At 45.5% G+C, this 13,715-nt stretch overlaps 1 protein-coding gene across 1 annotated transcript in view; it reads left to right on the top strand.

Moving 5' to 3' along the window:
• Positions 1-717: 717 nt before the first annotated feature.
• LOC144490357 (delta(14)-sterol reductase LBR-like) overlaps positions 718-13,715 on the top strand; it is a gene marked incomplete at its 5' end in the record, with an annotated part of 24,272 nt that continues 11,274 nt past the window's right edge. Inside the window, 5 exons of the mRNA XM_078208118.1 lie at positions 718-779; positions 3,031-3,134; positions 6,741-6,866; positions 7,900-8,068; positions 12,551-12,631. Of these exons, the coding sequence (XP_078064244.1) occupies positions 718-779; positions 3,031-3,134; positions 6,741-6,866; positions 7,900-8,068; positions 12,551-12,631 (542 nt within the window). The remainder of the gene's footprint in view (positions 780-3,030; positions 3,135-6,740; positions 6,867-7,899; positions 8,069-12,550; positions 12,632-13,715) is intronic.

The following is a 13,715-nucleotide window of genomic DNA, read 5'->3' as shown; positions in this document are numbered from 1 at the left end:
TGCAGCCGTTACACTCTCCTTGATTAACAGTGCCCACTCCTCCACCTCTTTTACCAGCTACCCTACACTTACTGAAACATCTATACCCTGGAACTTCCAACAAACATTCCTGTCCTTGTTCTACCCATGTCTCCGTAATGGCCACAACATCGTAGTCCCAAGTGCCAATCCACGCCCCAAGTTCACCTACCTTATTTCGGATGCTCTTTGCATTGAAGTAGACACACTTCAACCCACCTTCTTGTCTGCTGGTACCCACCTTTGACCATGATACCCTTCCAGTACCTCACTACACTCACTGACCTCCAGACTACAACTCCTTTTCCCATCCCCCTGACAAATTAGTTTAAATCCCCCCGAAGAGCCGTTGCAAATTTCCCTCCCAGGATATTGGTGCCCTTCTGGTTCAAGTGCACCCCGTCCTGTTGGTACAGGTCCCCACCTTCCCCTGAAAGTGTTCCAATTATCCACATAGCTGAAACCCTCCCTCCTACACCATCCCTGCATCCATGTGTTTAACTGCACTCTCTCCCTGTTCCTCAACTCGCTATCCCGTGGCACCGGCAACATACCAGAGATGACAACCTGTTTTGTCCTGGCTCTCAGCTTCCACCCAAGCTCCCTGAATTCCTGTTTTAAATCCCCGTCCCCTCTCTTACCTATGTCTTTGGTGCCGGCGTGCACCACGACTTGTGACTGTTCCCCCTCCCCCTTTAGAATCCTGAAGACACAGTTGGAGATGTCACAGACCTTGGCATCCAGGAGGCAATATACCATCCGTGAGTCTCTCTTGTTGCCACAGAACCTCCTATCTATCCCTCTAACAAACGAGTCCCCAATAACTATAGCTCTACCGCTCTCCCCCTTTCCCTTCTGAGCCACAGAGATGGACTCAGCGCTGGCGATCTGGTCACTGCGGCTTACCACTGGTAGGTCGCCCCCCTCACCTGTATCCAAAGTGGAATACTTGTTGCTAAGGGGAACGACCACAGGGGATCCCCGCACCGACTGCTTCCTCCCAGCCCCTCTCACTGTCACCCATCTATTTTCATTCCCTGGAGCAACTATATCCCTGAAGCTTGTGTCTATGGCCCTCTCTGCCTCCCTGATGACCCTAAGCTCATCCAACTCCAGCTCCAGCTCCCTAACGCGGTCTTGGAGGAGCTGCAGATGGGTGCACCTCCCACAGGTGTAATCAGCAGGGACACTGACGGTGTCCCTCACCTCAAACATTCTGCAGGAGGTACATTGCACTGCCTTCACTTCCATCCCCTCCATATAACTTACTGCTACAAAGAAAAATAATTGCTCCAATGGAACACTGAACCCTTTTTCCCCTTCCTCAGAGTGCACTGGGAAAGAACAAGGATTCGAAATTGAAGGGTAACAGAATGAATTTAAACCTGTCCTGTGTCACCCGTTTCTGCCTACGCCCTGCGAGCCAAGCCCTTACAGCTCTCACTCTGCTTCCCACTCAGTCCACTGCCCGCTCCCGACGCTGCCCGCTGTATAGTGCGGCCTGCTTTTTATGTTCCAGTCGAACAAAGAGGTCGAACCCCCCAGGTAACTGACTTTTATAGTAAGAACTCAACCTCCCAGAATCCCCTTCAGCTGACGTCACTTCCCTTAGTTTAAAACCTTGAAAAAAGCCCGCGAAACAAACGAGGAATACAACAAATAAATAAATCAGTACTTTGCTTACTCTCAGCACTCCTGCTAAGAATCTCTCCCTCTCAGTCCTGCTCCAGTCGAACAAAGAACAAATTATTTTGTAAAATAATTTTATATCAGTAAAAACTGAAAATGCTGGAAAACGCAACAGATCTGGCAGCATCTGTGGAGAGGGAAACAGTTGATATTTCAAGTCCAATTTGATAATGCTAAGGAACAGGAACTGAACTATTCCAAAGAAGAGTCATATTAGCTCCATTTATTTATCTATTAGTCACATCTAGGCTTACATTAACATTGCAATGAAGTTACTGTGAAAATCCCCTGGTCGCCACATTCCGGCGCCTATTCAGGTACACGGGGAGAATTTAGCATGGCCAATGCACCTAAACAGCACGTCTTTGGACTGTGGGAGGAAACTGGAGCACCCAGAGGAAATCCACGCAGACACAGAGAAAATGCAGACCCCACACAGACAGTGACCCAAGCCAGGAATCGAACCCGGGTCCCTGGCGCTGAAGCTGCCAGATCTGCTGATGCTTTCCAGCATTTTCTGTTTTTATTTCAGAATTCCAGCATCTGCAGTATTTTGCCTTTATTATAAAACAATTTGTGGCATGTCTTAAAGGAGCAGAGAGATGTGGAGAGGCAAAGAGGTTCAGGGAAGGAATTCTCCAAAGCTTACTCCAAAGCTAAAATCTTTTGGTTATAATGATTTCTGGTCAGAACTCCAACTTTCAAAACTACTTTATTCTTAGTCTGAATGGATTTAGTTTGTATCTTGCCCACCCAGGTGTCACTATTAGGTCAAAAAAGGAGTTTGGAGATAAGTAGCTGGAAATGTTTTCACCATTTAACCTTAAACCCATAAATGCAAGGAAAATATAGTCTGGTAAGTTTTGTGTTCCACACCTTATTGACAATCCACAAGTGTTTAGTGAGGCAAAGCGTAATGGACACTGGGCATAGTTCAGGACAGCCTGCTTTAGGACCACAGTGGGAGATGCTGGGTGCTAATCATCTGTAAACCCACCTTCCTTCCTTCCTTGCCACCTGAATGTAGGAAGGTACTGCAGGTTTTGCTCAATACTACATCACAGGGCAAGATTCCAGGTCGGTGCAGACTCGATGGACCAAATGGCCTCCTTCTGCACTGTAGGATTCTATGTTTGATGCTTCCTCTTCTTCTGGAGTAGTGTACACTATTCCATTACTCCCAATAATTAAATACTGTCCGATCCTGCAAGAGGTGGAACGTTCCCATTTTAATGCAGTGAATCCTTCAAATCTAGTTGCTATATGTATATATATATATAAAGCATAGATTGCAATTTGTTTAATCACTACATTGGTTTGCAGGTAGTTTTGTTTATGACTTCTTTATTGGGCGTGAACTGAATCCTCGTATCAGAAACTTTGATCTGAAGTATTTCTGTGAGCTACGTCCAGGCTTGATGGGCTGGGTGAGTTTGAAGCACCTACTGACTAAAATTATAAACCACAGGGTAGCATTTTTGAATACTGATTAACATTTTTGGTTCTCTACTTCTTTCCAAGCTTCCTTCCACTTAAACACATTCCCCCTGTACTGTTGACCTGCCAAAGTTGAAAGGAAGCATGTATGAACGTGTAACCCCCACAACTTGCCTGGACTTGCAAAATCTCACTGGCTGTCCTGTCTGGAGACGATACACATCTCTTTAACCTGTGCTTAATGCTCTCTCCACTCACATTGTCTGTACCTTTAAGACTTGATTAGCTGTAAAGACTCGCATTCCAATCATTGTTCATTATTCTGTAAATTGAGTTTGTGTCTTTATATACCCTGTTTGCTGTTTGTTAGCAGATCTCCCACTCACCTGACGAAGGAGCAGCGCTCCGAAAGCTAGTGGCATTTGCCACCAAATAAACCTGTTGGACTTTAACCTGGTGTTGTTAGACTCCTTACTGTGTTTACCCCAGTCCAACGCCGGCATCTCCACATCATGAACGTGTGTTGGGCAGGCCTGATCCTGATCAAAGTGCATTCAAGTGCTAATTGGCCAAGATTAGATGGTCTTATGACACCATTGACAACTCAGACTTGAATATTAGCACCTAGTGTAGATAGAGCTGTGTCCTGCTCTGTAAACTGTTCTGCCACTCCAACTCTTTCCAGTTCTCTGATTATATACACAGGTTTCATGTTTAGCATCCGCGAAAACTTATCCAAATTCTAAATATTGGTAAATGCTGCCTTGGCAAAGCAGCCAGCATAATCAAGGACCCCATGCACCCCGGACATTCTCTCTTCCACCTTCTTCCTTCGGGAAAAAGATACAAAAGTCTGAGATCACATACCAACCAACTCGAGAACAGCTTCTTTCTTCCCTGCTGCTGTCAGACTTTTGAATGGACTTAACTTGCATTGAGTCGATCTTTCTCTACACCCTAGCTATGACTGTAACACTACATTCTGCACTCTCTCGTTTCCTTCTCTATGAACGGTATGCTTTGTCTGTACAGCGCACAAGAATCAATACTTTTCACTGTTAATACATGTGACAATAATAAATCAAATCAAAATGTCTTCTTCTGAACAAAAGGTAAATTGTAAACTTCTCCCTTTGATTTTGGTGCAACAAAGCACTTGTCAGCCTGTGAAGATTAATCATTTGTTTAGCACCGATAATCCACCCAATAGAAAGACAAGACAAAATACTCAATATTGCAGTTTTGTTTGAGTGAGGTGAAGACTTGACCAGGTTGCAAAAAGCTGGTTACTCCTGAACTGTTGGAGATTTTTAAAGTGGTTCAGAAATCATTTGCTTGCTATACCACTCTCCACACCCTATAGGTCGGTCCATTGGAGGTTACCTACTGTGGCCAGAGGTCACAGCTGGCCATCCATATTCTGCCACCGTAAGAAGTGAATCCAATGTGTTTTAATGTTTGATCTATTCTTCAGGTGGAGAGAAACTAAACTGAACCAGCCATATAAATACTGTGGCTACAAGAGCTGGGAATTCTGTAGGATGTAACTTGCTTCCTTACTCCCCAAAGCCTGTCTACTCTCTGTTCACAATATACATTGATGATTTGGATGAAGGAATTGAATGCAATATCTTCAAATTTGTAGATGACACTAAGCTGCGTGGCAGTGTGTGCTGTGAGGATGATACTAAGAGGCTGCAGGGTGATTTGGACAGGCTGGCTGAGTGGGCAAATACTTGGCAAATGCAATATAATGTGGATGAATGTGAGGTTATCCACTTTGGTGGCAAAAACAGGAAAGAAGGTTATTATCTGAATGATGGCAGTTTAGGAAAAGGAAGTGCAACGTGATCTAGGTGTCATGGTGGAACAGTTGCTGAAGGTTGGTATGCAGGTACAGCAGGTGGTGAGGAAAGCTAATAGTATGCTGGCCTTCATAGCAAGAGGATTTGCGTGTAGGAGGAGGGATGTCTTGCTGCAGCAGTTTTGGCATCCGAGTCTGAGGAAGGACATTCTTGCTATTGGGGAACCCAATAAAAAATCACCAGACTGATTTCTGGAATCACAGGACTGACTTACTCAGTTAATGGTAGGGCGTTGGAGAGAGTTGCGGAACAAAGAGATCTAGGGATACATGTTCATAGCTCCTTGAAAGTGGAGTCACAGGTGGACAGAGTGGGTGAAGAAGGCATTCGGCATGCTTGGTTTCATCGGTCAGAACATTGAATACAGGAGTTGGGATGTCTTGTTGAAGTTGTACAAGACATTGGTAAGGCCACACTCGGAATACTGTGTACAGTTCTGGTCACCCCATTATAGAAAGGATATTATTAAACTAGGATTCTACCGGGACTTGATGGATTGAGTTATAAGGAGAGACTGAATAGACTGGGACTTTTTTCTCTGGAGCGTAGGAGGCTGAGGGGTGATCTTATAGAGGTCTATAAAATAATGAGGGGTATAGATAAGGTAGATAGTCAATATCTTTTCCCAAAGGTAGGGGAGTCTAAAACTAGAGGGCATAGGTTTAAGGTGAGAGGGGAGATACACAAGTGTCCAGAGGGGCAATTTTTTCACACACACGGTGGAGTGTCTGGAACAAGTTGCCAGAGGTAGTAGTAGAGGTGGGTACAATTTTGTCTTTTAAAAAGCATTTAGATAGTTACATGGATGAGATGGGTATAGAAGGATATGGGCCAAATGCGGGCAATTGGGATTAGCTTAGGGGTTTAAAAAAAAAAGGCGGCATGGACAAGTTGGGCCAAAGGGCCTGTTTCCATGCTGTAAACCTCTATGACTCTATGAGGGAGCTGGACATGGCCCTTGTGGCTAAAGGGATCAAGGGGTATGGAGAGAAAGCAGGAGTGGGATACTGAAAGTGCATGATCAGCCATGATCATATTGAATGGTGGTGCAAGCTTGAAGGGCTGAATGGCCTACTTCCTGCATCTATTTTCTATCTTCATGGCACTAGTCAGGAATGTGATTGAATGCTCTTCGCTTGCCTGGATGAGTGCAGCTCCAACACTCAAGAAGCTCGATACCATTATGGAAAAAGCAGCCCGCTTGATTGGCACCCCATCCACCACTGTCAACATTCACTTCCTCCTCCACCGAAGCACAGTGCAGCAGTGTGTATCATCTACTGGTTGCACTGCAACAACTCGCCAACCCCTACTTTTTAGAGGGACAAGGGCTATAGATACATGAGGTGTATCATCAGCAAATTTCCCAAAACCATACAGCAGCCTAACTTGGAACAATATCGCCATTCCTTCACTGTCACGGGGTCAAAATCCAAGAATCCCATCCCTAACAGCACTGTGGGTGTACCTGCATCACATGGACTGCAGTAGTTCAAGAAGGTGGCTTATCACTATCTTCTTGAGGGCAATTAGGGATGTGTAATAAATGCTGGCCAAACCAGCAACACCTTCCTGTGAAAGAATAAAAAAGTGCACTTTACAATTCTGAGGTTAAAATTTAAGTCTCCTTAAGAAGTAAAAGGTTTGTTTGACAGTTAGATGCTTGCGTAACTACTTTGTAATGGCTGTTCCCTTTAAATATTTTCCCGTGTCTTTTTTTTAATCTTGCAGGTTGTCATTAACTTGGGATTGTTGTTTGCTGAAATGGAATTCCAGCACCGTGATGTGCCTTCATTGGCAATGATACTGGTGAACAGTTTTCAGCTTCTGTATGTGATGGATGCACTGTGGAACGAGGTATTTCCCACTGTGTTAATCAAATTAATCAAATAACAGTTGATCAAATTGTTGATTTAGCAATGAACCTTTTTGTAGGGTAAGCAAGCATCAATAGTCTCAGTGAATATCTGGGCTTGAGAGTTTTATTTTATTCATTCAGGGGATGTGAGCGTCACTGGCTGGGCCAGCATTTATTGCCCACCGCTAATTGACCTTGAACTGAGTAGCTTGCTAGGCCATTTCAGAGAGCATTTAAGAGTCAACCACATTGCTGTGGACCTGGAGTCACATGCAGGCCAGACAAAGTCAGCCAGAGTTCTGCTTCCTGGTCATTGTTCTAACTGTCTTAGCTGGAAGGTTGCATGCGTGGACACTGTGTTAGGACAGAATCAGACTGTTATGAAGCCTTTTCATTGCTGATGTTCACTGTTGAGCTCACACATGAATACTGATTATAGGGCCAAGGCACCAGAAACTAACTGGCAGTCCTGGGTTATGGTTCCACGAAGTCAATTCAGAAGATGTGAACTGTTTGGTAAAGTAAATAGCTTAATACAGAAGGTGAAGGAATAATGCAGATAAGTGTTATGCATGCGAGGTGTTCCTCTGGCTGCTCAACTGGTTACAAATTCAAAGTTCCAATTTCATCCCCTGGTGGTTGTTGTTAACTGGTCACAGCTGAGAGAAGAGATGGGCAGCTATTCACCTCAATACCCAGGGTTGGGGAGGGATAAATCATCCCATCCTGCCAGCTAACTCTTGACTGCTGTTTCTTGCACGTCGGGTGAAGGTAAGACCCTGTTCGGCTATAATGCTTTTTGTCAAGGTAGTCTGCCAGCACTTGCAGTAAGTTCAAAGCATGAATGGTTGCTGGGGCCTGGTATCTCTTTAACTACCTCAGCAAGGAACGAGTTGATTGGAGAATGTAGGTGATGAATGATGGGTATTGTTAATTTCTTCACTTGCTTCTCTACAGATTGCAGTTTTGAACCTTCTCCAGAGCAGAGTTTCCAATTCTCACTTCTTTGCTCTTCTTGATGTTTCAATACAGGAGGCAATTCTGACCACCATGGATATTGTGCATGATGGATTTGGATACATGCTGGCATTTGGAGACCTGGTCTGGGTACCGTTTGCATACAGTCTACAGGCCTACTACCTGGTTAATCACCCGAATGAACTGAGCTGGCCTGTAGCTCTGATGATCATTGCTCTCAACAGTAAGAGCATTTAGAGAACTTTCTTTCTAGTGACTATATGCAAAGTGCAGTGCTGCTTTCTCCAACTCATAGAATAGAATCATACAGTGCCCATCAGTTTTGCACTTGCATGTGGAAAACACCTGACCTCCCACTTAATCCCATTTACCAGCACTTGGCCCATAATCATGAACATTATGATGTGCTGAGTGCTCATTGATGTACTTTTTAAAGGATGTGAGGTAACCTGCCTCTATCACCCGACCAGGTAGCGCATCCAGACTGTCATCACCCTCTGGATAAAAAAGCTTTTCCTCACAACCCCCTAAACTTCCTGCCCCTCACCTTGAACCTATGTCCCCTCGTGACTGACCCTTCAACTAAGGGAACAGCTGCTCCCTTTCCAACTATGTTCCAGATAATCTTGTACACCTAGATCAGATCACCCCTCGGTCTTCTCTGCTCCAACAAAAATAACCCAAGCCTATCCAATCTTTCTTCATAACGTAAATGTTCCATCCTAGGCAGCATCCTGGTGAATCTCCTCTGCTCCTCCAGTGCAATCACATCCTTCCGATAATATGATGACCAGAACAGCACACAGTACTCGAGCTGTGGCCTCACCAAAGTTCTAGACAACTCCAGCATGACTTCCCTGTTTTTGTGATCTATGCCTCGATTGATGAAGGCACATGTCCCAAATGCCTTTTTCACCACCCTACCAACATGCTCTTCCGCCTTTAGAGATCTGTGGACAAACATGCTAAGCTCCTTTTGTTCCACGGAACTTCCTAGTGATCTACCATTCATTGAATACTTCCTTATCAAATTACTCCTTCTAAAGTATATCACCTCACACTTTTCTTGGTTAAATTCCATCTGCCACTTATCTGCCCATTTGACCATTCCATCTATACCTTCTTGTAGCCGAAGACACTCTGCCTCACTGTTAACCACCCGGCCAATCTTTGTGACATCTGCAAACTTACTAATCCGACCCCCAGATAGTCATCAATGTCATTTATTTAAATGACTAATAATAGGGGGCCCAGCACGGATCCCTGTGGTACGCCACTGGACACTGGATTCCAGTCACTGAAGCAGCCTTCTGTCATCACCCTCTGTCTCCGACAACTGAGCCAATGTTGAATCTTCAAATTACCCTGTATCCCATGTGAATTTGCCTTCTTTCTAAGTCTTCCATGTGGAACCTTGTCAAAGCCTTTCTGAAATCCATATAAATTACATCAACTGCACTACCCTCCTCTGGGAGTTTTGCTAGTGCAGTTCGGGGGGGTTTAAACTAGTATGGCAGGGGGGTGGGGATCAAAATATTAGGTCTACAAGTGTAGAGGCTGGGGACGAGCTTGGGGCTGGGACAAGGCTGGCAAAGAAGAAGAGCGCTCTGGGGGAGGATGACCTCACTGGGCCTGGCGGTCTGGAGTGCTTATACTTCAATGCAAGGAGTGTAGCAGGTAAGACAGACAAACTTAGGGCCTTAATGCTCACGAGGAATTTGGATGTGGTTGCGGTGACAGAGACTTGGTTGAAAGAGGGACAGGACTGGCAGCTGAATATTCCGGGGTACAGGTGTTTTAGGCGAGACAGAGGAGGGGCCAAAAGAGGTGGGGGAGTAGCAGTATTAGTTGGAGAGCATATTACAGCGGTGCAGAGGGAGGACAATTCAGAGGGGTTGTGTAACGAGTCACTCTGGGTGGAGCTTAGAAACAGGAAGGGCGCAGTCACTATGTTGGGGGTGTACTACAGGCCCCCCAACAGCCCAAGGGAAGTGGAAGAACGGATATGTCAGGAGATACTGGATAGGTGCAGGAAAAATAGGGTTGTTGTAGTGGGAGACTTCAATTTCCCTGGTATAGACTGGAAATCGCTGAGAGCAGGGACTCTGAATGGGGAGGAATTTGTAAAATGCGTACAGGAGGGTTCTTTGGAACAATATGTAGATAGCCCGACTAGAGAGGGGGCTATACTGGACCTCATACTGGGGAATGAGCCCGGTCAGGTCTTCAAAGTTTCGGTAGGGGAACATGTGGCAAATAGTGACCACAATTCTGTTAGCTTTAGGATAGTGATGGAAAAGGATGAGTGCTGTCCCAAGGGTAAGGTGTTGGATTGGGGAAAGGCTAACTTTAGTGGGATTAGGCAGAAATTGGCAGCTCTTGATTGGGAGAGGCTGTTTGAGGGTAAATCCACATCTGGCATGTGGGAGTCTTTTAAGGAACAGTTGTTAGGGCTGCAGGACAGGCATGTGCCTGTAAAAAAGGATAGGAAGGGTAGGATTCGAGAACCGTGGATAACCAGGGAAATTGAGGGACTGGTCAAAAAGAAAAGAAAGGCTTATGTTAGGTCCAAGCAGCTAAAAACGGAGGGAGCTCTGGAGGAGTACAAAGAAAGTAGGAAAGAACTCAAACGGGGAATTAGAAGAGCAAAAAGGGGTCACGAAATGTTCTTGGCAGACAGGATTAAGGAGAATCCCAAGGCATTTTATTCATACGTTAGGAACAAAGGGGTTGTCAGGGAAAAAATCGGACCTCTCGGGGACAAAAGTGGGGAATTATGCTTGGAGCCCAAAGAAGTAGGGGAGATCCTAAATGAATACTTTGCGTCGGTATTCACAAAGGAGAGGGATGTGTTGACTGGGAGTGTCTCGGAGGGGAGTGTTGAACCGTTGGAGAAAATCTCCATTACAAAGGAGGAAGTGTTAGGTTTGTTCGAGAATATAAAGACTGACAAATCCCCAGGGCCTGATGGAATCTATCCAAGGCTGCTCAGGGAGACGAGAGATGAAATCGCTGGGCCTCTGACGCAAATCTTTGTCTCGTCACTGGACGCAGGTGAGGTCCCAGAGGATTGGAGGATAGCTAATGTGGTCCCGTTATTTAAGAAGGGTAGGAAGGATAACCCGGGTAATTATAGGCCGGTGAGCTTGACGTCCGTGGTGTGGAAGTTGTTGGAGAAGATTCTTAGAGATAGGATGTATGCGCATTTAGAAAGGAATAAACTCATTAAGACCATAAGACCATAAGACATAGGAGCGGAAGTAAGGCCATTCGGCCCATCGAGTCCACTCCACCATTCAATCATGGTTGATTTCAACTCCATTTACCCGCTCTCTCCCCATAGCCCTTAATTCCTCGAGAAATCAAGAATTTATCAATTTATTAACGATAGTCAGCATGGTTTTGTGAGAGGGAGGTCATGCCTCACTAACCTGGTGGAGTTTTTTGAAGAAGTGTCCAGAATGGTTGACGAGGGAAGGGCCATGGATGTCGTCTATATGGACTTTAGTAAAGCGTTTGACAAAGTCCCTCATGGTAGGCTGGTGCAAAAGGTTGGATCTCATGGGATAAAGGGGGAGGTGGCTAGATGGGTGGAGAACTGGCTTGGTCACAGAAGACAGAGGGTGGTAGTGGAAGGGTCTTTTTCCGGCTGGATGCCTGTCACTAGTGGTGTGCCGCAGGGCTCTGTATTGGGACCTCTGCTGTTTGTGATTTATATAAATGATCTGGAAGAAGGTGTAACTGGGGTGATCAGTAAGTTTGCGGACGACACAAAATTGGCAGGACTTGCAAGATAGTGAGGAGCATTGTCAGAAGCTACAGAAGGATATAGATAGGCTGGAAATTTGGGCAAAGAAATGGCAGATGGAGTTCAATCCTGATTATGCGAAGTGATGCATTTTGGTAGAACTAATGTAGGGAGGAGCTATACGATAAATGGCAGAACCATAAAGGGTGTAGATACGCAGAGGGACCTGGGTGTGCAAGTCCACAGATCCTTGAAGGTGACGTCACAGGTGGAGAAGGTGGTGAAGAAGGCATATGGCATGCTTGCCTTTATAGGACCGGGCATAGAGTATAAAAGTTGGGGTCTGATGTTGCAGATGTATAGAACGTTGGTTCGGCCACATTTGGAATACTGCGTCCAGTTCTGGTCGCCACACTACCAGAAGGACGTGGAGGCTGTAGAGAGAGTACAGAGGAGGTTTACCAGGATGTTGCCTGGTATGGAAGGGCTTAGTTATGAGGAGAGATTGGGTAAACTGGGGTTGTTCTCCCTGGAAAGACGGAGGATGAGGGGAGACTTAGTGGGTGGGAATAAAATTATGGAATGCATAGATAGGGTGAACGGTGGGAAGCTTTTCCCCAGGTCGGTGATGACGTTCACGAGGGGTCATAGGTTCAAGGTGAAGGGGGGGAGGTTTAACACAGATATCAGAAGGACATATTTCACACAGAGGGTCGTGGGGGCCTGGAATGTGTTGCCGGGCAAGGTGGTGGAGGCGGACACACTGGGAACGTTTAAGACTTATCAAGATAGCCACATGAACGGATTTGGAATGGAGGGATACAAAAGAATGGTCTAGTTTGGCCCAGGGAGCGGCGTGGGCTTGGAGGGCCGAAGGGCCTGTTCCTGTGCTGTATTGTTCTTTGTTTTGTTATCTATCAGACTTTCCATGATTCATGATGTTTGTTTATGTTGCAGCTGTTGGTTACATCATATTCCGGGGGGCCAACTCTCAAAAGAACGCTTTCAGAAGAAATCCTCAGGACCCCAAGCTGGCACGTAAGTACCAAGGCGCTCATTAGAATGCGGTGTGTGTGTTTGAGGTAGCTGGGCAGATAATTCCTACAATACAGGTTGTAGTAAATGAAATTATTTATTATTTGTGACAAAACTATTGTGCTCTTTCTCTCTCCCACCTTCTTGCTTCGGGAAAAAGTCTGAGGTCACCTGCCAACCGACTCAAGAACAGCTTCTTCCCTGCTGCCATCAGACTTTTGAGTGGACCTACCTCGCATTAAGTTGATCTTTCTCTACATCCTAGCTATGACTGTAACACTACATTCTGTACCCTCTCCTTTCCTTCTCTATGAACAGTATGTTTTGTCTGTATAACGCGCAAGGAACAACACTTTTCACTGTATGTTAATACATGTGACAATAATAAATCTAAATCAAATCTTTAGTTTAAAAATCTCTTTGTACCAAATATGCACCACAGTCAATGACTCGGGGGCTCAGGTTTAAGGTGCGAGGGGCACGGTTTAAAGGAGATGTACGAGGAAAGTTTTTTTCCACAGAGGGTGGTGGGTGCCTAGAACTCGCTGCCGGGGGAGGTAGTGGAAGCAGATACGATAGTGAGTTTTAAGGGGCATCTGGACAAGTACATGAATAGGATAGGAATAGAGGGATATGGTCCCCGGAAGGGTAGGGGGTTTTAGTTCGGTCGGGCAGCACGGTCGGTACAGGCTTGGAGGGTCGAAGGGCCTGTTCCTGTGCTGTAATTTTCTTTGTTCTTATAACTGAAGCATTGTTCAACTTTGAGTATTTCTGTTTATAGAAATGAGGAGGCTTTAAGTTGTAAGCTCAGTGACTTGTACAAAACTACCCATGGGAAATCTCACACAGAAAAACTCTGAAAGTGGACTACAGTCAGCTCCAGCAGTCAGTTACAAAACCACTTATGAGAACATTGAGAAGATACCATCCCAGCACATGTATACCATGTAGCTGGCCTAGTCAGCAAGCAGCAGGTAATTCCCAGGACCTCCGCTGCTGGCACCATTATCCAAGCAGCTGTTGCCCTGCCTAACACATAGAAACATAGAAGATAGGAGCAGGAGGAGGCCATTCGGATCTTTGAGCC

The sequence above is a fragment of the Mustelus asterias genome, unplaced genomic scaffold (genome assembly GCF_964213995.1).
Source record: "Mustelus asterias unplaced genomic scaffold, sMusAst1.hap1.1 HAP1_SCAFFOLD_3198, whole genome shotgun sequence".
NCBI lineage: Eukaryota > Metazoa > Chordata > Chondrichthyes > Carcharhiniformes > Triakidae > Mustelus > Mustelus asterias.
The sequence above is the reverse complement of the archived record's forward strand: the minus strand, read 5'-3'. Positions and strand labels throughout refer to the sequence as shown.